This window comes from Myotis myotis, unplaced genomic scaffold, assembly GCF_014108235.1.
Source record: "Myotis myotis isolate mMyoMyo1 unplaced genomic scaffold, mMyoMyo1.p scaffold_m19_p_16, whole genome shotgun sequence".
NCBI lineage: Eukaryota > Metazoa > Chordata > Mammalia > Chiroptera > Vespertilionidae > Myotis > Myotis myotis.
Window position 1 is genome coordinate 39,620,577 of NW_023416320.1, and position 23,459 is coordinate 39,644,035.

The window sequence follows — 23,459 nt, forward strand, 5'->3', positions numbered from 1 at the left end:
CCCGAGGGAAGGTTGCTGGCGGACCGCATATTCGGCGCACCTGCGGCGGCCAATCCGGGCCGGTGGGCTCCAGGGGGGCGGGGCCAGCGTGACCCTTTCGGGGCCGCCGTCGGGTGAGGAGCCGGCCTTCGGGGTTCCCGGCGGGCGGCGCAGCGCGGCCCGTCGCCACTCCTCACGTGCGGGATGCTGCTTTTGGCGTTGGGCGGCCCGTTGGCGGCCGGACGGCGGCTCTGCGGGCAGAAGGCGACGCCGTGGGCGGCCATCGCGTTCCGAGGCCTCAGGGCGGCCGTCTCGCGGGGGCCCTCCGGCAGCTCCTCCGGGCCGGTCGGCGGCGGGAGCGCTGGGCGGTGGCCTTTCCGGCGTCCCGCGCCAGCGCAGGTCGGAGGCGGAGGGCTTGCGGGCCGGAGTAAGGGAGGGGAATGGGCGCAGCGTCCTACCTGGGGAGCCCGGCTCTCAGACGGCTTCTCCCCACGCTGGCCCGTGGCTGTGGTGCGGCCGGAGCCCTCTGCGGGGGCCGCACGAGTAGCCGGACTCGGCCCGGGAACAGCCCGTGCGCCCGGGCACCACGGCTCCCGCGGGGCTCGGCGCGTCCTTTGGGAAGGGGTTCTTCTCTGCGGGGGTCCGAGCACTTCACAGCAGTTTGCCCTTTTTGCAGAAGCTCAGACGGGTTAATTTGCAACACATATCCATGCAAATTATATCCCGAATTACGGACTTGGATAACCTGACTTGGAGTTGTTTTTAAAAAAATATATATTTTATTGATTTTAGAGAGAGGGAGATGGATATAGAGATAGAAACATCGATTGGCTGCCTCCTGCACTCCCTCCACTCAGGGTCCAGCCTGCAATCCCGGGACGTGCCCTGACCTGACCGGGAATCGAACCGCGACCTTCCCATTCATAGGTCCGTGCACAGGTCCGTGCACAATCACTGAGCCACACCCGTGGGGCTGAGTTGGGGTTTTTTTATTTGGTGGCTCTATTTTTAGGCATTAGTTTGCTCCCTGGAAAAAGGGGGATGGAGATGCTAATCCTCTCATTTTAATCAGTCAGTTGTCTTCTGATCCTGTCCGGTGGAATACCAGGATTAGCAGACATGGTTGAAATTGGAAACTAATTATATTTCAGCAGAAAGGAATTGGGCATGCCTTTTGAAGTCTGTGTGCCGTGAAATTCATTTTCCGATGCTCCGGGGACTCCTGTTCCCATGAAATTTGATGTTGGGTTTCAAGTAATATGGTTTCCTTAAAAGGAGCAAGGGATGCCAGGGGATAGATCCAGGGCCTTCAAGACTTACTCTTTTTTTTGTTTTTGTACTAGCTATAGTATAAATATTTTAGAAGTAATAAAATCATTCTGGAATTTACACAATCTGATTTTTCAGTGTTTTACTTACATTAATAAAATTTTTGTTTTTGAAGAGCAAATGCATGTAACTCTGACACTCAAACGAGGGTGATGTTCTCATTAACAGTGGAATAGAAGAAACTATTCCAGTGAAGTTTTTATATGTTCAAGGTCACACTGTTTAAAAAAGCTTGAAGCTGGGACGCAAACCTAGGCCTTCAAATTCCAACTTAACATGGGTCTACTTATGACGGGACTTAAGGAAAGCCATTCTATTAGCAAGTTTGGTATCTTTAGCTCTAGATTATTTGGGAGAGTTCCTTACATCACCTCATGTGACAAGTTCTCTTCATTATCTTAATTTTTTTAAATTTAAAAGTTGTTCTAAATACAATTAATTATCTACTTATAAAGGTCTCTGTTTCAATAGATACCCATTTGTTGGGAAAGATGTGTTCGATGCTTATACAAACAAGTTGAAAAATCAGAAGACGGAAGACTGATTTATACTGGGAATTTGGCCCGAACAGTATTTGGTGGGTAATCAGAAATGATGGTATTGTCTTTTCCTTTTAATTGTTAAAAAAAAAAAAAAAATGCTCTTAGTATGTGCTACTTTAGCACCTCTTAATTGCAAGACAAGGAAATATTAAACTATACTTTGTTTTCTTGTGGCTTGTTGATAGAAGATTTAGAGGTTGAGACCTTTGCATATTTAGATTTAAATAGATTTTTGAAGTCTGTTATGCCTTTTGATCTTATGGCTAAGTATTAAAGCTTCTTTCCTTTGGTCACCTCTTGGGATGTTTAACAACAAAACAGCAAAAAGTGTATATTCAGGTAACGTTTGAATATACAGAAAAAAAGAAAATACCTCTGAAGAGGTTATTTTTTTTGGAATAAACATTTTATATATTTTAAAATTTGGCAGTTAAAATGAGCATGTAATACTTTTTTACATTTTTCTTAGGTCATCTTAGAACTTTCAAAAAACATGCTTATTGTGGCTTTTCCAGGTGGTAGAGAATTATGGAGAAGGAAAAGATGGTGTGCTAAATTGCTGCAAATTTAAAACTCTTTCCTTAGATCATAATTTAGAATTTGGTATGGAACAATTTAGTAGGGAAGATCAGGAGAATTTAGGTATCTCATATAATCTTTAAAAAAGGTATAACCTGAACTATATGGAGGATTGTTTTTATAACCAAGTCCGACATTAGATTTCAACACTCATATTTGCATTTGTGTTTTTGATCATGCTGGTATCAATCAATCATTAAAATTTACTCTGGAAATCTGTGTGTTCTCTAGTGTTTGACATTAAAATAGAGTGCATTGAAAGTACATTTTTAGCTATTTAAAACTTTAGGAGTAAGGACAGGTTATTATCGCTATTGAGTGAAGTCCTGAAGTTATTCTAATAATCAATTTAGAAATTTCTTCAGAAGCCAATCCATGACTACGCCATTGAGCCTGTGCTGTGCCACATTTCTGGCCTGGGATACCGGGATTGATGCCACTGAGTTGTGTTAACAGTGATCCCCATCATAAGCTTCCTCTGAACAGACACTGTTCCTGCAAATGCAGGAAAGTCATCAATTTATCTAATGTTCCCACTTGAATCCATTCTAGAAAGACGAGAATATTAATAGGAATTAATTTTGGTGTGAGTAGGATGTAATATTTGTCTAAGAGGAAATCTATCCAGGGTATTCAAAGTTCTAGAATTGTAACTTGTAGAGGAATTTAATATTCGATTTCTTTCAGTATTATGAAAATAGAAAGTCACTCTACTTATCAGGGATTAATATTTTTTTATGTGGAATCAGGGAGAAACATTTTTTCTATGTAAAATTAAGAGACATTAAGATATAGATGCACCATTCTTGAAGGTTCTTTAACTACCAAATGGGTCCTAGTTTAAAGACATTTGCAGACATTTTGTTAATTCAGCAATAAGTAATTACTTATGTCATAGTGTTCTCATTTAAGATGAGTAGACTTTAAACATGAGGAGGTGTGAAAGAAAGGCATCCCAGGCATGGAAGTAGTATGAGCAAAGGAAGATGGGAAAGCCTAGAATGTTTGTTTTTTTTTTTAGAGGGAAAGACAGAAATATCGATGTAAGAGAAACACATTGATTGGTTGCCTCCTCCATGCCCCTGACCAGGGCCTGGGCTGGGGAGGAGCCAGTAACTGAGGTATGTGCCCTCGACCGGATTCAAACCTGGGACCCTTTGGTCCATAGGCTGACGCTCTAGCCACCGAGCCAAAGCGGCAAACGGCTAAGGCTACGTTTATTTCTTTTTGAAAAATTTTTAAGAGTTTATTTGAGCCAAACTGATGACATATACCAGGGAGCAAGACCTCAAATGCTCTTAGAATATGTTTAAAAAATAGTAATTACTTTAATCCAGGCAAAATAAAGTATATGTGTATATTAGTTTTCTAGGCCTCTTGTAATAAATTTCCAGGAACTTGGTGGCTTAAAACAACAGAAATTTATTCTCACAGTTTTGGAGGCTGGAAGTCTGAAGTCAAGGTGTTGACAGGACATGCTCTCTCTGAAGGCTCTGGGAAGAATTCTTCCTTGCCTCTTCCAGCTTCTGGTAGCTCTCAGCACTACTTTCGTAGCTGCGTAACTCATCTCTGTGTTCCGCTTCACAGGGCCTTCTCTGTGTCTGTCCTGCCTATCCTTATAAGGATACCGCCATTGGAGTTAGGGCCCACCCTAATCCAGTATGATCTCATCTCAATATTTATTCGTCTGCACAGACCCTATTTCCAAATAAGTTGACATTCTAAGATTCAGGGTGGACATAACTTTTGGGGGGATGCTATTCAACCCACTACACTGTGACAATGGGGAAAAAAGAGGTAGTTGGAAGGGCTGACGAGGCTTTAATATAGGAGGCAACTTGGTCCACATTGTATCCCATGTGTACCAGTGTCATGGCGACTACTGTGAGAGGAAGGAATTATTTTTAAATTACTGATACAAGCCTTCAACCAACAGTAATGGGTGAGAGTGTCTACGTTGTCCAACAGCGTCTGCTGTCAAACTTTCGGTTTTTGCCAGTTTAGGGGGGAAATGGCATCTCATTGTGGTTTTTATTGCATGTTTCATATGATTGAGGTTTGGCACCATTTAATCTGTTTAAGGACCATGTGCATTTTTGTTTCAATGAACTGCTTGCTTGTACTTCTCGCATGTTTGTACAGTGTTGGTTTTTTTCTTCTCATATACTAGAAACATTTTATATATTGGGAGTGTTAACTGCATAGAAGTTGCAAATATTTTTCTCATTTGTCTATACTTGTTTATGGTGTTCATATCTATGTACATTTTAATGTGTTCAGATTTACCAGCCTTTCCCCCTGATTGCTTCAGTATTTTGAGTCATAATTAGAAAAGTTTTCATATTAGATTACAAAGGATTTCATGGATGTTTTCTTCCTATACCTCTATGATTTTATTTTTTTATATTTAAATCTCAGAATTATTTGGAATTTTCCTGATATATGGTATGAGGGATGGATTGAATTTTATCTTTTTCTGTATGGCTATCCAGCTGTCCCAGTACCACTTTTGCCCATTTATTTTATTTTATTATTATTATTTTTTAAATATATTTTATTGATTTTTTACAGAGAGGAAGGGAGAGGGATAGAGAATTAGAAACATCGATGAGAGAGAAACACCGATCAGCTGCCTCCTGTATACTCCCCACTGGGGATGTGCCCGCAACCGAGGTACATGCCCTTGACCGGAATCAAACCTGGGACCCTTGAGTCTGCAGGCTGACACTCTATCCACTGAGCCAAACTGGTTAGGCTTGCCCATTTATTTTAGATAAATCTTTATTCTGTACTAAATATCCATATACTATAAAGTTTATTTCTTGATTTTTCATTTTGTTCCATTGATCAGTCTGCTTTTTTATGCATCAGCACCATGCTTTTTTTTTTTTTTTTACTCCTCACCTGAGGATATGTTTATTGATTTTTTTTTTTTTTTTTTTTAGATAGAGAGGAAGGGAGAAAGGCACGTGCCCCCCCCCCCCCCCACACACACACGCACATCAATGTGAGAGAGAAACATCGGTTGGTTGCCTCTCAAACGTACCCCAACCAGAGACCAAACTCAACCTAGGTGTGTGCTCTGACAGGGGATCGAACCCTGGACCTCTCAGTGTACAGGACAACACGCCAATCAACTGAGTTACACCGGCCAGGGCAGCATCGTGCTATCTTAATTACAGTCTTATGTTTCAGTATCTAACATTCCCCTCCACTTTTATTTTTGTTTTTCCAAATTCACTTTATAATCAGTTTGTCTAAGGTATCAACTTGTCTATTTTCCAAACAGATGGTATTTTATTGGGATTATGTTAAAAGTATACATGCAAAGAAATTTACATTTAAAGTCATTTGTTTACTTATTGTGGTAAAACACATAACAAAATTTATCATTTTAACTATTGTTAATTATACAGTTCAGAAGTCATTGATGTTGAATCTTTGTAATATGATATGTTGAATACCTTTCCCATATATTTCTATCCACTGGTATTATTTTTATTTTTGGTAATTTGTTGTTTTAAGCTTGGGTTCTTAGCTAGATAAAGTTAGCCCCCCGTTTGAAGAATTTATATTATATATGTGCAGGTGCTTGTTAATAGAGAGTTTTATTTGATAATGTGCTGACTGAATTGATGGTTATAGTATTCATAAGGATCTTTGAGTGTTGTTAAATCTTTTATTGGGGAACTGAGGTAGAGGCCAGTTAATCCTAAAGCACATTTCCCATCTGGAGAGGCAGTGCGCTGGAATGGCCAATGGCCTGGACTTGAGTCACATGGCCTGGGTTTGAATCCCAGCACTGCAAGCTATGTGACATTGAACAAGGGCCTCATTTTTCCCATCTCAAATGATCTCATGTTAATAATTGTGCATGTGTGTTATAGGGCTATCTATAGATTTCATGAATAAAATATGTAGAGTGCTTCAGACAGAACCTGGAATGTTATAACACTTAAGTGTTTTGTTTTAATGATGAGATAGTAAGAAGAAATGTGGGAAATTAATTGGATAGGTTGATTGTTTTATAAAATTTAAAAGTATTAATCCTCTCCCTTTTTTTTTCCTGTTTAGGTGTGAAATGTTTCTCTTATTCTACAAGTGTGATCAGCCTTACATTTCTACCATACATTTTTGCCCAAAATAATGTTGTATTTGGAAGTCTGCCTTTGCAAATCTTATTTTATGGCATCATAGGAAGCTTCACAGTGATCACTCCAGTCCTGCTTCACTTAGTTACAAAAGGCTATGTCATTCGGTTGTACCATGAGGCCACGACAGATACTTACAAAGCCATTACTTACAATGTTTTGCTTTCAGAAACCAGTACTGTGTTTCAACAGAATGACGTGAAGATTCCAAGCAGCACACATCTGTTTACCACATTTTATGCTAAAACAAAATCACTGTTAGTTAATCCAGGTCTCTTTCCAAACCCAAAAGACTATGACCATCTAATGGGTTATGACAAACCATTCACTTTTGATATGGAAGAAACCAGTGAAAAGAAACAGCTTGAAGACAAGAAATGAGTCTGTTGTTTTTATGTTTGTGCTTAAATGTGATTTATTTTCCTGTGAATAATAATAAAATTGCCTTTACTTTTGTTTTCTGTTAGTTACTGTTAAAAAATTGAAACTGTAACAAACAACTTTTGATTAATTTTCAGAGATTTATATTCCTTTATAATAACAAGCTATGCTTGAAAAACAAAACGCAATATCCCACCGTTTGTGTTTTTAAAAAGGTGCGAAAATACATGTGCATGCTGGCGTATGCATGGGTAATGAATAAGTGTGGTTGTCTTTCAGCTGGGAATGGGATATCAGGCACATAGGGGGGTTATTTTTCCTTTGTGTTTGGATTTTTTTAAGTATAGATACAATCTTTTCTCACATTAAAAACTATTTTAAAAAATTTACATATTCTGGAAAGCAGTGTTAATCTGCTTCCTTTGGTCACAGCTTGTTACCTCGGTTCTCTGACAGGGCTGCCTGTAATAAGGCTCTCCATGTGGTAAGCTGTGGGGAAATGGTGCCCTCAGCAGTGTCTTCTGTGGTCCCTCACGCACTCCTCCCTTGGTACATCCTATCAGTAGGAAAAGAACTTGCACTAAGGTGGATAGTATGCTTTGTAAATAGGATCTCTGCTAACTTACTAAGTACTTGCATTTTAAGATTTTACCTCTAACTGTAAAACAAAAGTTGGTTCCTGTGAAGGATTTTCAGCCAGGAGCAAAAGAGCTCAAACCTTTTAATCTGTAGATACTTAAGTGCTTAGTGTATGCTAGGTATTGTGCTAATTGCCAGAGTCACAGTTAACAAGACACCCAGACTGCATGGAGCTACCTAATGTCTTACTGCCTGCCAAGATGGTGAGGCTAACCTTCACGCCTGGCCTCTATAAGGGAGGTTGATGGGAAAGCAGCAGGGCCATCACTAGTTCATAGGGATGGTAAGTCTGAAACTGCTAGCTTACAGCTTTAGATAGAAAAGAGCTCATTTTTGTGACACCCAGAGCCTGCCTTCTGCTAGGTCCTAGGATCTGCCAGCTTGCCTAGCAGAGAGCGGGCTCTAGGGTCTCAGAAAGATAAGCTGGTTACGTCTCTTCGCAAGTTGGGTTTCTGCCTGCCTGTTCTGCCCTGTGTTACTTAGGTGTATATTGTTGTTGCTGTCTTAGCAGTTAATGTGATGTATATCTTTTTGTTGTTAATCCTCACCCAAGGATATTTTTCCATTGCTTTTAGAGTGGAAGGAAGGGAGGAAGGAGCAGGGGAGAGAGAAAGTTTGATGTGAGAAACATTGGCTGCCTCTAGCATGTCTCCTACTAGGGATTAAGCCTGCAACCCGGGCTTGTGCCCTGACTTAGGATATAACCAGAGACCTTTTGGTGCATGGGATGATGCTCAATCAACTGAGCCACACTGACCAGGGCTAAACACATTTTTAAATTATGGTAAAATGTATAACAAAAATTTACCATCTTAACCAATTTTAAGTGTGCAGTTTAGTACAATTCAGTATAGTGTTAACTATATTTTCATTGCTATGCAGTAGATGTCTAGAACGTTTTTATCTTGCAAACCTGAAACGTAATATCTATTGAACAACTCCCCATATCCTCCTCTCCCGTGGATTTGTGCCTTTTAAAAAAATGGAAGCCTAGCCAGTATGGCTCAATGGTTGAGCATTGACCTATGAACCAGGAGATCACGGTTCGATTCCCTGTCGGGCATATGCCTGAGTTGTGGGCTCGATCCTCAAAATGGGGCATGTAGGAGGCAACTGACCAATGATTCTCATCATTGATGTTTCTATTTCTCCCTCTTCCTCTCTGAAATCAATTTAAAAACTTTTTTTAAAGTAATTTAAAAGAAAAGGAAAGTTGCAAAACTGCCTGAGCAGCAAGACCTCCTTCCGGGGCTTTCCGGGGCTGTTTGAGAAAGCTCACTGTCATTAAGGGTCCGCAAGTGCAATCCTATGACTTCAGCAGAGCTTTTGACCTACAAGGAATTTTGCCTCATTCTTGGCCTGGGTCTGAGCCCTGAACTTCAGGGAAAATCCTCAATTCGGATCAATCATTGCTTATATTTTGAAGAGTTATTCTGTGAATTAAAATTTCTTCAGATTTCATTTCCAACTCAGGTTAAGTGTTTTCATAGAGAAATTTTGTGTTTATATTACACTGAAACCACATGTACAACAAATACCTCTATTAAATAGTTTAAAATGTAAAAAAAGAAAAGGAAAGTCACAGAGTTCTTGAAACCTTTTACCAACATGTGCTTATGACAACCTAAACTTGGAGATTTCTAGGCCCCAACTCCATGCCATTATAATCCCAAACTATATCCTATAAATGATTTCAAATAGCAAAGATCTAAAGGATTAACTTTTTCTGGAATGGAATAAGAATTTTGAAATGAAATTCATGCCATACATGAAATAGTGGTCATTTTATTATTAGGGCTCAAAATACTTCCTGGAGCTGCAGTTTGCTTAAGGAAGTGCATTCTCAAGCCTGGCAGGGCCCCAGCCCACAAGGCAGACCTACAGCTGATGGACTGTCTGGGGTCTTGTGCAGCCTGGCTCTGCCCCATGGCTGAACTGTTGCTGAGCAGAAATAGTTTGCAGAGGGGTATTCAGTTCGGATCTATTTGCCCAGTGCTCTGGGCCACGAGAAATTGGGTAAAGAGCCTCTGTGGGAGAATAACAATGTAGACAAAAAAGGGGTGTCGTCTGTTGGGATCCTAAAGGAGACCTACAGGCTGGCTTTGTTATTGTTGACTGGGAAATCCCTTGTTTTGTGTGTAAAGCTCTGCGCTGCAATTTGCATCAAGTGTTGGGAAAGAGTACATATATTCTAAATCATTTTCTTTTCTCCCCTTGCAGGAAGTACTCAGATATCACACACACACACACACACACACACACACACACACACACACACACACACAAAGAGGAAACAGTTGGATTGGAACTTAGAAGTCATGTGACTGATGACTAAGTTGACTCTTACTTACTGAAAGGGAAGAAGAGCCTGAGGATGAGTTGCTGGTTCTCCTTGCATTTGTAAAGTTTTGGAGCTATTAAATCATGTTCCCACTTATGCTTTTTTCCACCCTGTTTTCTTCCACGTTGCCTGAACCCAGGGAGCCGTACTGGATCTGCAACTCCTCTGATGTGAGCCTTTGGTATAGCTACTGCGGTAAGTGCACAGCAACAAGTGGTTGTAGTGCCAACTATTTCGAGGGTGTGTTTTCACAGGAACCTCATTCTGCTGTGGTGGGGACACAGGAAGCGTCGTGTGTTCCAGCTGCTGCCGGCAGCAAGAGTGACGGCTGATGACTTCCCTGTGTGGGTTATCTTGATCCTTCACAGGTCTCGCCAGTCTCTAAACTGTTGTTCTTGACCTCCAAGTGCTTCTGTTGTTCCCTGTGGTTAACTTTCTCCACCTTGAGCCTAGCTTCAGATTCCTCCCGGTTTTGGCAGAACTGTCTGCTTCTGAGCTCTTGCCTCCAGCCCCAAGACTAGCTCTTGACAAGGAAGCACAGTCCCAGGTGCCTCCGGAACGGATTATTGTGGCCAGCGATTTTCAACCGCTGGGTCACAATATTTAAAACATGCGACACCTGGCTATTTAGTCAGGGGCACGGACCTCTTTTCCCTTAGACTGTCAAATAAAAAAGTGACAGCAGCCAACACAACAATAGCCTTTTGGTGTGAATGAATAAGAATTATATCTTCTTTTTCTTTTTTGTTGGATCAGCAAAAAAAACCCCAAAACATTTCTTTTTTTATTAAATCTTTATTGTTCAGATTATTACATTTGTTCCTCTTCCCCTCCCCCCATAACTCCCCTCCTCCCAGTTCCTGCCCCACCCACCGCCCTCACTCCCCACCCACTGTCCTCATCCATAGGTGCATGATTTTTGTCCAGTCTCTTCCCGCATCCCCCTCACCCCTTTCCCCTCCAAGAATAGTCAGTCCATTCCCTTTCTATGTCCCTGATTCTATTATAATCACCAGTTCATTCTGTTCATCAGATTATTTATTCACTTGATTCTTAGATTCACTTGTTGATAGATGCATATTTGTTGTTCATAATTTGTATCTTTACTTTTTTCTTCTTCTTCCTCTTCTTAAAGGATACCTTTCAGCATTTCATATAATACTGGTTTGGTGGTAATGAACTCCTTTAGCTTTTCCTTATCTGTGAAGCTCTTTATCTGACCTTCAATTCTGCATGATAGCTTTGCTGGATAAAGTAATCTTGGTTGTAGGTTCTTGCTATTCATCACTTTGAATATTTCTTGCCACTCCCTTCTGGCCTGCAAAGTTTCTGTTGAGAAATCCGCTGACAGTCGTATGGGTATTCCCTTGTAGGTAACTGAGTTTCTTTCTCTTGCTGCTTTTAAGATTCTCTCTTTGTCTTTTGCTCTTGGCATTTTAATTATGATGTGTCTTGGTGTGGTCCTCTTTGGGTTCCTTTTGTTTGGGCTTCTCTGTGCTTCCTGGACCTGTAAGTCTATTTCTTTCACCAGGTAGGGGAAGTTTTCTGTCATTATTTCTTCAAATAGGTTTTCAATATCTTGCTCTCTCTCATCTTCTGGCACCCTATAATTCTGATGTTGGTACGCTTGAAGCTGTCCCAGAGGCTCCTTACACTATCTTCGTATTTTCGGATTCTTTTTTCATTTTGCTTTTCCAGTTGGGTGTTTTTTGCTTCTTCGCATTTCAAATCTTTGACTTGATTCTTGCGCTCCTCTGGTCTGCTGTTGGGAGTCTGTATAATATTCTTTATTTCAGTCAGTGTATGCTTAATTTCTAGTTGGTTCTTTATCACAACATCGAGGGTCTCATTAGATTTCTTGTAGATCTCATTATCAGCAGTTTCTAGAAAATTATTGAAAGACCTTAAAAGTGTGGTTCTGAACTCTATATCCTCCATTGACAATTTTGTCCTATTTCTTTGTCTCTGCATTTTTTATGCTTTCTTGGTGCACCCCCTTGTGGTCTTTGTGCGTAGTCTTGTTGTAGTTAACCTTGATTGTTGTAGGTAATACTTGGGGGATTTGACCTCCAGGCCAACTGGCTGTGAGAATCAGCTGTGTCTGCAGTGGGAGAACTTCCGTCCTCTGGGGAGGTGCTAATCTAGCGTTTGCCTGAGGCTATCCAGCAAATGGCTCTGTGCAGGGCTTGGGCGGGACGGGTTGCACGAGATCAACAGGGCGTGTGGAGTGAGCAGTTATGGCTGCTCTCAGTCCTGTCCCCAGAGGCTCTGCCTCTCAGAGTCCCAGCAACCGCTGCAAACCTCGGAGAGAAAGCTGCCCTCGAGTTCCGACTGATGTCAGACAGTCCCGCTTCTCCCGTTTGAGACTTGGTCCCTAGAGACTTGCCCAGAACTGGAGCTCAGAGCCTGAGACTCCCTCCTGATTGAAACAGACAACCGCGCCCTCAGCCGCCAGCCCGCTCCGCACGCACATCCGCACCTTTGTATTTTCCGCACTGCGCCTCCTCTGAGTCTCGGTATGCTGTTCTCTTTCCTTTTAGTTGAAGAATTTCCCCTCAGCCAGCCTTCCTGTGGTTCTGGGTGATGTCTGTTCCGTCTTTTAGTTGTATTTTTGAAGTGGTTGTGCGAGGCAGCAATCTCCGGTGTTTACCTATGCCGCCATCTTGGTTCTCTCCCAAAACATTTCTTGATGGACTACAGCATTTTAATCTGTAAAATGAAAGTGATTTTAGAACCTATCTGAGGTAAAATTTTTAACACAGAGCCACATAGAAACAGTCTTGACTACTTTTTAAAATATCAGCCATACTTAATGCTATGGACTGGTCTGATCACTGCCCTACTCAGACCTCTTTTTCTGAAAGCATAGCTTCAGGGCTTGGCCACTGTCTTTCTTTGGTGCTTTCCACTTCCTTGCTCACCATGGTTTGAATATAATATCAGAGGTTGAAGGAGAGGCTTGCCAAAATATTAGTTCTTTGAGATTCTTTTGGGAAAGGGGATTTATGGTTTAACCATTTGGGGGAGAATTACAAATGTCTGTTGAGTTCTGAGAAGTTGTGCAAAGAAGAAACCTATTTAATCTCCAGGTTTACCGTTTTATTTTATTTCATTTTTCGAGTGTGTGTTGACTATCCTAAGAAATATACTCTGGCAAATGCTAATAGACGTTATTTCCGGGGAGTTAGCATAATTGACAGATGTGAGAGCAAGACCAAGCTCACCTTTGTGGGTTGTGCTGAATTCCCTCTCAACCTGGCTCTGGAATTTCTCCATCCTACAAGATCAGTGTCCATTCCCTCTTCCAAAAAGGCTTCTCCGTCCACTCGGCCTACACGTTGATCATGCCACCTTCTCTGTGCTAAGTTTCAGGGGGCCTTTGTTTATATACCACTTCATATTATAATTAGCTTTTAAGCTCCTAGTATCAATAATTTGATTTGTCTTTTTTTTTTAAATATATTTTATTAATTTTTTACAGAGAAGAAGGGAGAGAGAGAGAGAGAGTTAGAAACATCGATGAGAGAGAAACATCGATCAGCTGCCTCCTGCACATCTCCTACTGGGGATGTGCCCGCAACCCAGGTACATGCCCTTGACCGGAATCGAACCTGGGACCTTTCAGTCCTCAGGCCGACGCTCTATCCACTGAGCCAAACCGGTTTCGGCTGATTTGTCTTTTAAAAAATACTTTTATTGCCCTAACCCAGTGGTTGGCAAACTCATTAGTCAACAGAGCCAAATATCAACAGTACAACAATTGAAATTTCTTCTGAGAGCCAAATTTTTTAAACTTAAACTATATAGATAGGTACATTGTTATTAACTTAATTAGGGTACTCCTAAGGCTTAGGAAGAGCCACACTCAAGGGGCCAAAGAGCTGCATGTGGCTCGAGAGCTGCAGTTTGCCGACCACGGCCCTAACCGGTTTGGCTCAGTGGATAGAGTGTCGGCCTGCTGACTGAAGGGTCCCAGATTCGATTCCTATATGTTATTGATTTTTAGAGAAAGGGAGAGGGAGAGAGAGAGAAACATCAAAATGAGAGTGAATCAATGGTCTGTGTCCTGCACATCCCCAATTGGGGATCTAGCCAGTAACCCAGACACATACCCTGACTGAGAATTCAACCGGCAACCTTTTGGTGCATAGATGACACCCAATCAATTGAGCTGATTTGTCTTTTGATTTTTTTTTTTTTAATTTCAGAGAGGAAGGGAGAGGGAGAGGGAGAGGTAGAAACATCAATGATGAGAGAGAATCATTGATCAGTTGCCTCCTGCACATCCTCTACTGAGGATGGAGCCTGCAACCTGGGCATGTGCCCTAACCGGAATCGAACCTGAATCCTTCTGTCCACAGGCCGACGCTCTATTCACTGAGCCAAACCAGGTAGGGCTGTCTTTTTATTTAAAAAAAATTGTTTGTATTGATTTTTAGAGAGTCAGGAAGGGAGTGGGAGCAAGAAAGAAACATTGATTGAGGATCAAACCTGAAACCTGGCCATGTGCCCTGATTGCTAATCGAACCATAACTTCCTGGTTCATAAGTCAACCAAAGCTCAACCACTGAGCCACACCAGGTGGGCTAAGCAGATGATTGTACAAATGATTACTTATTCAGGTTCCATACTAGTTTTAGGTCTGTTCCAACTTTCTATTTTTCAGTCCTTTTGGGGACCTGCCCCCCCTGGAAAATTTGGGCATCTGGATGCATGAATTAACCTCTTCCCTCCCGAGTGAAGCTGGAGGCTAGGGGATTCTTTTCCTGTCTTTGCTGTGCCAGGCTCAGGGTCTTTGTTGAGAGGGTGTCCTGAATCTCCCTACCAACTTCAGTGAGTCTGGATTTGAGTTCTCCTGGGTCACAGGAAACTTTCGATTAGTTTCTGTTTTCTCACAAAGGGAATTTGTCCATGAATTGTTGTTGAATTCGAAGTTTGTGGGGGAAAGAAGGGTCTTGGACTTCCTACTCTGCCATCTTGCGACGCTACTCCTCTGGAGAAGGAGATATTTTTAACCATCATCAGTTTTTCTCATTATACAATTTTAATACTAAAGGCATCATTTGGGGGGAGGGTGAATTTTAGAATATTTTACTTTATTGGAAATAATGCATTGACATTATCTTCATTCCATTTAGATAACATGAAATATCCTATTTCAATAAGAAGTGAACCCTGTGTAGAATTGAAGGGGAGCAAAGGATATTTGCATATTTCCTACATTCCAAGTAAGTTTTGTAACAAAACCAGTTTTGTTCATGTACATCTGTTAAAAGAATTCAAGCGATATCAGTGACAAATGATTGTATTCCAAATGTACATGTATTAGTTTTCTGTTATTATGTAACAAATGACCGCAATCTTAATATGTCAAAACAGTACACATTTACTGTCTCATAGTCTTTGCGTGGCAGTAATCTGGGCATGGCTTCGCCATGCCTGCTACAGGATCTTTCACCAGGTTGCAGTCAAGCTGTCTGCCAGGACCAGCGTCTCTCCGGAAGGCTCAATTAGGGAAGGAGTCTCTGCAGTTCACTTCAGTTCTCGTCATCCTCCTCACCATTACTGTTTATCATCACCTACAATCTAGCTTGTATTTGGAGCTTACAGTTTACTAAGGGCTTTCACATATGTAAGCTTAGATAAAGATTTCCCTAGTTTTAGTTCTCTAGCTTACAAGAAAGAGGTAGCTGAGAACCCAGAAATAATAGACAATAAACTTGTGCTTTACTATTTCTGAAATTAAGTGTTCAACCTGCACTTGGACATTTGGTTTCTGTATTCATTTAGTCATTGAAAAATGCATAGTATATTTCAAGTATTGTGATAGATACTGTGAATTCATTGATAAATAAGACATCCTCTTGACCTTCAAGAATCTTCCAGGGCAATAGGAGGGACAGACTTATAGATATATGGCATGGTAAGTGAAGTGACAGTAAAGAGGCTGAGTGATAACACAGAGCAAAGAGCAATCAACTCTATTCACTCCATTGTCTTGGCCAAGAGTAAAACATATTTTTATCCCTAAATTTTTGCCTGGCTCTACAATTTCTTCTTCTTTTCTCAGGTTTTGTTTTCTGGTCTATGTGATGTGCTTTACCCCTAGATGTTTGGCAGAAGTGATTATATATGACATAACGAGTGACCTAATTTTCAAGCAAACCTCTTGTCCTTACACACAGGAAGCGAGTTGTATCCTTTCAGATCCAAGTAGTAATAGTACAATATAGCATTGCTGAGGGTTCTCTGAAAAGCAGATACCAAGAAGGAATTAGGCATATAAGACATTAATCAGGAGGAAATGCCAGTGAACAATAAAGGGAAGAGGATGCCTGAGCAGGCAAGGAGAGGATTCAGATTGAGGTGCAGATCTGATACATTTGAAATGAGAGAAGAAAGGAAGGAGAATTTGGTAGCATGGTCATCAGACCAAAATGCATCCCTGAGAGCCTGTCAGCCAGGTCAATGGGGAGCCTTAGAGCAAAGATTACCTGCCACCCGTGTGCCATGACAGGCAGCAGTAGGCTGCCTCTGTGTCCTTGCCGTGCTCGGTCATTAGAGGAGTGACCTGTGGGAGGTTGGCCGCTGGCTGAGATGGATATGAAGGTGCAGCAGCTGGGGGCTGTCTGCCAACTGCCTTTCTGCCAGCAGGATCTTTGGAAGGAAGGTTTGAGTAGGTACCTTTGTGGCCACCACAGATACCCTAATCATTTTCTAAGTACGACATTTATATCATTATGTTAATTTACTGACAAAATAATTATTCAGTTATATTTTTATAGAATTTTGTAATTATGATCTGAGTTTCCCTAGAATATACTAGAATTTCTGTGTAAAGTCTGGAGCCACATTATAGAAGTCAACCTTGTTTTTATGATGCTATCTCTACTTCTATTCAGTAAGAGCTGTAAGTAGAAATTGAATAAAAAATAGATATTATTTATTTTGAGACTTTATAACCTTGCTAGTAAATTATTTGTGTACCATTAGTTGATTGACAAATAAGGCTGGACTATAAGCCTCCCTGAAAATTACTTCTGGTAGTTCCTGGTGAGGTAAAAAAAAGTCTTCTTAGTTACCACATGACAGTCACCAGGTTCTTATCTCTCACTCCAACATCCACATTGATATCCCTGGCCTGCTGAGCCATGCAAGTGGTACCTCACCTTGACTATTTGTCATGTGCCTCACATGACCACAATGATGTCCAAGGACAAGAAGCTTCTTAAGATGTAGCTGAGACATCAAAACAGCACTTCCTTTCTTGGTGTCAGTGGAGACCGGGAACATGCTGTGTTCCATGCAGCAATGAAAGAAGGTCTCTTGTCCTGCCTTGTCCTTGTACACCCCAGCAGTACTGCTATGTGTCTGTCTCAGGAATTTCTCATGAAAACAGCTCTTCAGCTTCTGCCCACATCCCTGTTTTGGGAGAGGTTCAGGCTAAAGTCCATGGACTGGACCATGGGACCACAGTTAGAAGCAGACTCTGTTATGTTCTTTATACTCTACCCCATAAGTAGAGAAGTAGAGACAAATTAGGAAGTTTGGTGGTACCTTAGGCTCAGAGTAATGAGGGCCTGCATTAAAACTGTGGGAATGGGCCCTGACTGGTTTGGCTCAGTGGATAGAGCGTCGGCCTGCGGACTGAAGGGTCCCAGGTTGAATTCTGGTCAAGGGCATGTACCTTGGTTGCAGGCACATACCCAGTGGGGGTTGTTCAGGAGACAGCTGGTGGATGTTTCTCTCTCATCGATGTTTCTAGCTCTTTATCCCTCTCCCTCTCTGTAAAAAAATCAATAAAATATATTTAAAACAACAACAACAACAACTGTGGCAATGGGGCCGAAATGGAGACTAGTAAGATTACTGGGATTAGGAATTCTAGTGCTGATTTGCTGATGAAGATGAGGAAATCAATTTAGGATCTATAGGGTGAGATGAGCAACATTTGAATAGAGATATCGAATGCATATATGAAACAGTATTTAGGAGAAAGGTTGAGACTAAAGATGATGATTTAGAAATTAGTATCCTATGTGGCAGAGTAAATATTGAGGAAAACTGAGGATAGAAACCTTAGATAGGGGAGTCAATGAACTAGACTGAGGAGGAGTTAGAGAGGTTGAAGGACAACCAGAGAGAGTGGGAGCACTGACACCAAACCAAGGAGAGAGTTTTGAGGAGGAGCTGGCAGTTCTGTTACCCACAGTCAAATTCAAGTAAGGTTGGAAAACTTTTCCTTCGGTTATGGCTACAATGAGCCCTGGTGACCTTATTAGGAAAATATTTTCAATGAGGTGGTGGCTATAATAAACTATTTTCATTATTAAAAAATTGTACATCTTTCCCAATTGGGCCAACTGAATAATATAAGAATTGAGCAAAATGCATTGTTTACTGGCTTTTCTCACATTAATTGATAATAGGGAGACCATGAGGAAATAATAAATGGCTCATACACCTAATTTTTAATCAAAAGGTTTGATTTTATCCTCCAAGAAATCTTTCATCAAAACTATTAAAAAGTAGGCATGAGTTGATTATCATTATTTCCTTTCTTTTCTTTGAACTTCCTAGCAGAACTGTAACTAGAACAGAAAATTTTATATCTTCATTTGATAGTTTTCTAAAAAAATAATTTTCTCTATTTTTAGGCATAGCATATAATTCTTACTGTGGAATATTCTATTTGATTACAATCCACTAGTTACCCTTGCAAAACTCCAGTTTTCTCATCTACAGAATAAGGATCACAATACCCACATTATAGATAGTTGTGAAGATTAAATGAAATTATGTTGCAAAAGCACAGGACATATTTTAAGTATATAATAAGTATTAATTATTATTTATAAAATGATCTCTTATTTGAGGGACTAATGGGATTTTTTTTCTTTTTAAGGAAGAGACATAAAAAGTTTATATTTCAATCTGTATTTATCTTTTAACACTGTGAATTTTCCGATGCGCCGAGAAGTCATTTGCCGAGGATCTGATGATGATTATTCTTTTTGTAGAGCTCTAAAGGGAGGTAAGCATTTAATCTATGTTACTCTCAGAATCAAATAGAATAGTTTATGAGAATGTTCTGAAAATTAAATACACTGAAAATGTGAAGTTCCTTTTCTGATAATAACTCTTTATTCCCATTTAAAATTTTTACTTTTAGCAGTTTGGACATTTTACAATTATGTTATTTATTATTAAGATGACACTTGCGTGTGTTTGCAGGGATATTAGAATTTTTACCTTGTTCAGATAATATTTGTATATTTACCCTCGGTTATGGTTCTCTTTTTCTAAACATTACATTTATTATTTTTCATGGAAACTTACTAGATTTTGCTGCAGAGCTACCTTCAGTGTTCTTTAGACTCAACCTCAGAAGAAGGGAAGTGGAGACAAATTAGGAAGTTTGGTGGTACCCTAGGCTCAGCGTAATGAGGGCCTGCATTAAGACTGTGGGAATGGGGATGAAATGGAGACTAGTAAGATTTATTGGGATTGGGAATTCTAGTGCCAACGAAGGGGAAAATTCTTAAAGATAATGAGTTCTGATTTGGGTATGTTGACCTCAAGGTAATTTTGGAACATTCAAATAAACATGTCCATTTGGCAGTTGACATATGGGCCCAGAGCTGAGGACATTCTGATTTAAGAAACATAGATGCTGCCCGACTGGTGTGGCTCAGTTGGTTGAGTGGCCCATGCACCAAGAGGTCGCCTGTTCGATTCCCCATCAAAGCACATGCCCAGGGTTATAGGCTTGATTCCCAGCAGGGGGTGTGCAGGAGGTAGCCGGTCCTTGTGATATTTCTCTCATCAATGTTTCTATCTCTCTCTCCCTCTACCTTCTTCTCTCTCTAAAATCAATTAAAAATATTTTTTAAAATCTTCCTAAATTAAAAAAAAAAAGAGAGAGACATCATGAGACCCTTGAAACTTTGGGACTCGAATTAGTATCAGACATATCTACTTTTAAAGTAACTGTCCTTCTCTATTATACCCTGCTGAAGGAGCAGTAGTATTAAATATGCACATATATTACTTGGGATGAAGCATATTAGCACTTGCTTGTTCATCACTCATTCACCGTTGAGACCAGTGGGCCTTAAAAGTTTGCATCCACTAATGCTGGTCCTGAGAGAGGCTTGTGGTGGGAGAGGAGCCCCAGGAGAATGGGAGCCAGGGGATAAGACTTATGATTTCTCTACAGTTTTGTTTGGGAGTGCTGCTGCCAGCGGTAGAAGTGTCAAAGGTGAATGCTGTACTACCAAAAACGTCACTTGGTGATGTCCCGCTCTTTGTGTTTTGTTTGCAGAGACTGTGAATACAACAGTGCCCTTCTCCTACAGGGGCATCCTGTTCTCTAAGGTATTGTCTAAGAGTCATTTTGTCCTTTCTTAATCTTTGGCAGTAACAGATGTGTGAAGAATTTGAATAAGCAGTTTGCAACTTAAAAAATTGATATTCAAGCCCTGGCTGGTTTGGCTCAGTGGTTAGAGCACTGGCCTGCGGACTGGGGGAGTCCTGGGTTCTATTCTGCTCAGGGGCACGTGCCTGGTTGCTGACTTGATCCCCAGTGGGGGGCGTGCAGGAAGTAGTCAACAGTGATTCTCTCTCATCATTGATGTTTCTGTCTCTCTCTCCCTCCCCTTCCTCTCTGAAATAAAAAAAAATATATATTAAAAAAAAATCGATAGTCAAGATTTTCCCCTACTTTTATTTGGTTTTGGGTGTTTTCCCATTTCTTATTTCTGAAGAATATGGAAATATAAAATAGTTACATGAAAGAAAGCTCTTTTTTCACATCATGTTTTTCCTCTAACATACACGGCTAAAAGTAATGCAAATGCTCACCGTTAATACGTTGAATGACTTTTGGGTGAAAGCACTGTAAGAACTCTGTAGCTGCCTCTATGAATAATAACCATGTGCTTTTAGATGTTTGCATTAGATACCTAGCAATGAAATTTTGCACATTTCACTTTGGGTGAATATTTAAAAATAAACTTTAACAATGCATATTCTTTACTGATTACAAATGATATTTAGTGTTTGAAAATCTCATAGGTTAGTCCAGGGTTGGGCAAACTTTTTGACTCGAGGGCCACAATGGGTTCTTAAACTGGACCGGAGGGCCGGAACAAAAGCATGGATGGAGTGTTTGTGTGAACTAATATAAATTCAAAGTTAACATCATTACATAAAAGGGTACGGTCTTTTTTTTTTTTAGTTTTATTCATTTCAAATGGGCCAGATCCGGCCCGCGGGCCATAGTTTGCCCACGGCTGGGTTAGTCTCAAAAATTGTTAAAAAACATTTTCATACTTGGGAAATAAATGAGTTTTGAGTCTGCTGAATTCAAAGACACAAAATTTCATCTCATTAGAAAACTGAGAAAATGATAACCAATCCAATTTAAATGACTTCCTCCTAGTAATAAAAACAGTCTTTGAAAATAGAAGCACATAGCATTTTATATTACTTGTGTTTCTTATTCCTCATTTTAGGGAAAATACAGATGTGTTGTGGAAGCCATCACTGGGATTACTGAAGAAATGCTCTTTTGTTTGAATTTTACCATCATACACCACCCTACTTTCAATTAGAATAAATCTAATGTGCCAGGACTGACCGCAGACCCTGAGTGATGGATGAAAGGATTAGTCTGACACTCGTTTCTGTGAAAGAGAGGCTAAGGGACTGCTTGGCTATAGGCACCAAACAGCTTGCCTCCTTAGGCTTTTATTGTAATAACAGCTTGAACTCAAATTAACCTCCAGATACAATCAGCAGGGTAAGTATCCTTGAGAAAGTATCTGCTTCTACAAGGTCGTGTCTAAAGACTAAACATAGAGATTCCAGTAAAACACCCAGGGGCTTGGACTTATTTGGAAAAGTCAAGGCAGGGGTTGCCGCCTTTGGCAAGGTTCCCCTAGAGGTCCCCGACCTTTCGGAGAATCCTCCTTACAGACTTTCCAACCAAGTCTCGTTCTTCCCCACCAAGTATATTTTTATTTTTCAAAGGTTTTATTCTTCACTTAATTATTATTATTTTTTTTTCCAGAGTGTTTTAGTTTGCTAGGGCTGCCATAACAAATACCACAGAGTGGGTAGCCTAAACAATAGAGATTTATTTTCTCACGGTCTGGCGGCCAGAAATCTGAAGTCAGTGTTGGTGGATTTGGTTCCTTCTGAGGCCTCTCTCTCTCTCTTTCTTTTTTATTTTATTATTTTTTTTAAATTTAAATTATTTATTGTTTAAAGTATTACATACTAGTATGTATCCTTTTCCCCCCATTGACCTCTCCTCAGCCACTCCCACCCCCCAGCACATGCCCTCACCTGCCTACTATCCGTGTCCATTGGTTATGCTTATATGCATGCATACAAATCCTCTGGTTGATCTCTTACCCCATTCTTCTTACCCTCCCCTGCTTTTCCTTTGAGGTTTGACAGACTGTTCGATGCTTCTGTGTCTCTGGATCTATTTTTGTTCATCAGTTTATGTTGTTCAGTATATTCCACAAATGAGTGAGATCTTGTGATATTTATCTTTCTCTGACTGGCTTATTTAGCTTAGCATAATGCTCTCCAGGCCCGTCCATGCTGATGCAAATGGTAGAAGTTCCTTCCTTTTTACAGCAGTGTAGTATTCCATTGTGTAGATGTGCCAAAATTTTTTAATCCACTCATCTGGTGATGGGCACTTAGGCTGTTTCCAAATCTTAGCTATTATAAATTGTGCTGCTATGAACATAGGGGTGCATATATCCTTTCTGATTGGTGTTTCTGATTTCTTGGGATATATTCCTAGGAGTGGGATCACTGGGTCAAATGGGGGTTCCATTTTTAAGTTTTTGGGGAAACTCCATACTGTTCTCCACAGTGGCTGCACCAGTGAGGCCTCTCTCTTTAGATTGTAGATAATCTCCCTGTGTCTTCACATGGTGTTCCTATGTGTGTGTCTTAATCTCTTCTTCTTTTAAGGACACCAGTCATATTAGATTAGGGTCCACCTATATGACCTTAGTCACCTTTTAAAGACCGTATCTCCAAATCCAGACACACTTTGAGATACTGTGGGATAGGGCTTCAGCATATGATTTGGGGGGCGGGGGCATGATTCAGCCCACAAAACACAGGTAATGAAATCTCTTGAACTAGCCGACCTTTCTCCATTTCCTGCCTCTGCTCTGGGGCAGGTGACAGCATTGCCCCCTGGCTGATCTTCCTGCAGCTGGCCAGGGGCCTCAGGCCAAGTGTGCTCCAAAGAGGCAGTTCCTGCTTTCAAAATACAGGCCCAGTCATGTCACAAGGCCAATGGAATAAAACGAAACAAGAACAAATAAGGGCCTTCCTGGGCTTTTGATTCCTTTGGGATAAAGCTGGCATCTTTGGAGGGCCTGCTGGGCCTTATCCATCCTTTCCCTTTCTAGCTGCATCTCCCTCTCCTTGCTGTCTGTGTTCCAGAATATGCCACCGTCCTTCCCACTCCAGAGCCTTCGTCCA

At 40.8% G+C, this 23,459-nt stretch overlaps 2 protein-coding genes across 3 annotated transcripts; both read left to right on the forward strand.

Moving 5' to 3' along the window:
• The first annotated feature begins 76 nt into the window (after window positions 1-76).
• On the forward strand, window positions 77-7,046 carry TMEM70 (transmembrane protein 70). Its single transcript, XM_036338552.1, has 3 exons — window positions 77-378; window positions 1,780-1,885; window positions 6,504-7,046. Exons 1-3 carry the CDS (start codon window positions 184-186, stop codon window positions 6,959-6,961), a joined length of 759 nt encoding a protein of 252 aa, XP_036194445.1. The 5' UTR covers window positions 77-183; the 3' UTR covers window positions 6,962-7,046.
• Window positions 7,047-9,932: 2,886 nt separating this feature from the next.
• On the forward strand, window positions 9,933-21,586 carry LY96 (lymphocyte antigen 96). Of its 2 annotated transcripts, none has more exons than XM_036338557.1 (5): window positions 9,933-10,136; window positions 15,080-15,169; window positions 18,922-18,975; window positions 20,266-20,318; window positions 21,458-21,586. In XM_036338557.1, the coding sequence occupies exons 1-5, from the start codon at window positions 10,025-10,027 to the stop codon at window positions 21,554-21,556; spliced, it is 408 nt and encodes a 135-aa protein (XP_036194450.1). In that variant the 5' UTR covers window positions 9,933-10,024; the 3' UTR covers window positions 21,557-21,586. The 2 variants fall into 2 exon arrangements, with proteins under 2 accessions (XP_036194450.1, XP_036194449.1); XM_036338556.1 differs by having other exon boundaries at window positions 9,937-10,136; window positions 18,847-18,975.
• Window positions 21,587-23,459: the final 1,873 nt, after the last annotated feature.

What these genes read in the sequence shown, in the direction of transcription:
- TMEM70 (XM_036338552.1), top strand. Translation starts at nt 184, where the DNA reads ATGCTGCTTTTGGCGTTGGGCGGCCCGTTGGCGGCCGGACGGCGGCTC. An exon ending in GGCGTCCCGCGCCAGCGCAG is followed by an intron (nt 379 to 1,779) that starts GTCGGAGGCGGA and finishes CTGTTTCAATAG; the next exon opens with ATACCCATTTGTTGGGAAAG. An exon ending in TTTGGCCCGAACAGTATTTG is followed by an intron (nt 1,886 to 6,503) that starts GTGGGTAATCAG and finishes TTTCCTGTTTAG; the next exon opens with GTGTGAAATGTTTCTCTTAT.
- LY96 (XM_036338556.1), top strand. Translation starts at nt 10,025, where the DNA reads ATGTTCCCACTTATGCTTTTTTCCACCCTGTTTTCTTCCACGTTGCCT. An exon ending in GCATATTTCCTACATTCCAA is followed by an intron (nt 15,170 to 18,846) that starts GTAAGTTTTGTA and finishes TTTCTTTTTAAG; the next exon opens with GAAGAGACATAAAAAGTTTA. An exon ending in GGGGCATCCTGTTCTCTAAG is followed by an intron (nt 20,319 to 21,457) that starts GTATTGTCTAAG and finishes TCCTCATTTTAG; the next exon opens with GGAAAATACAGATGTGTTGT.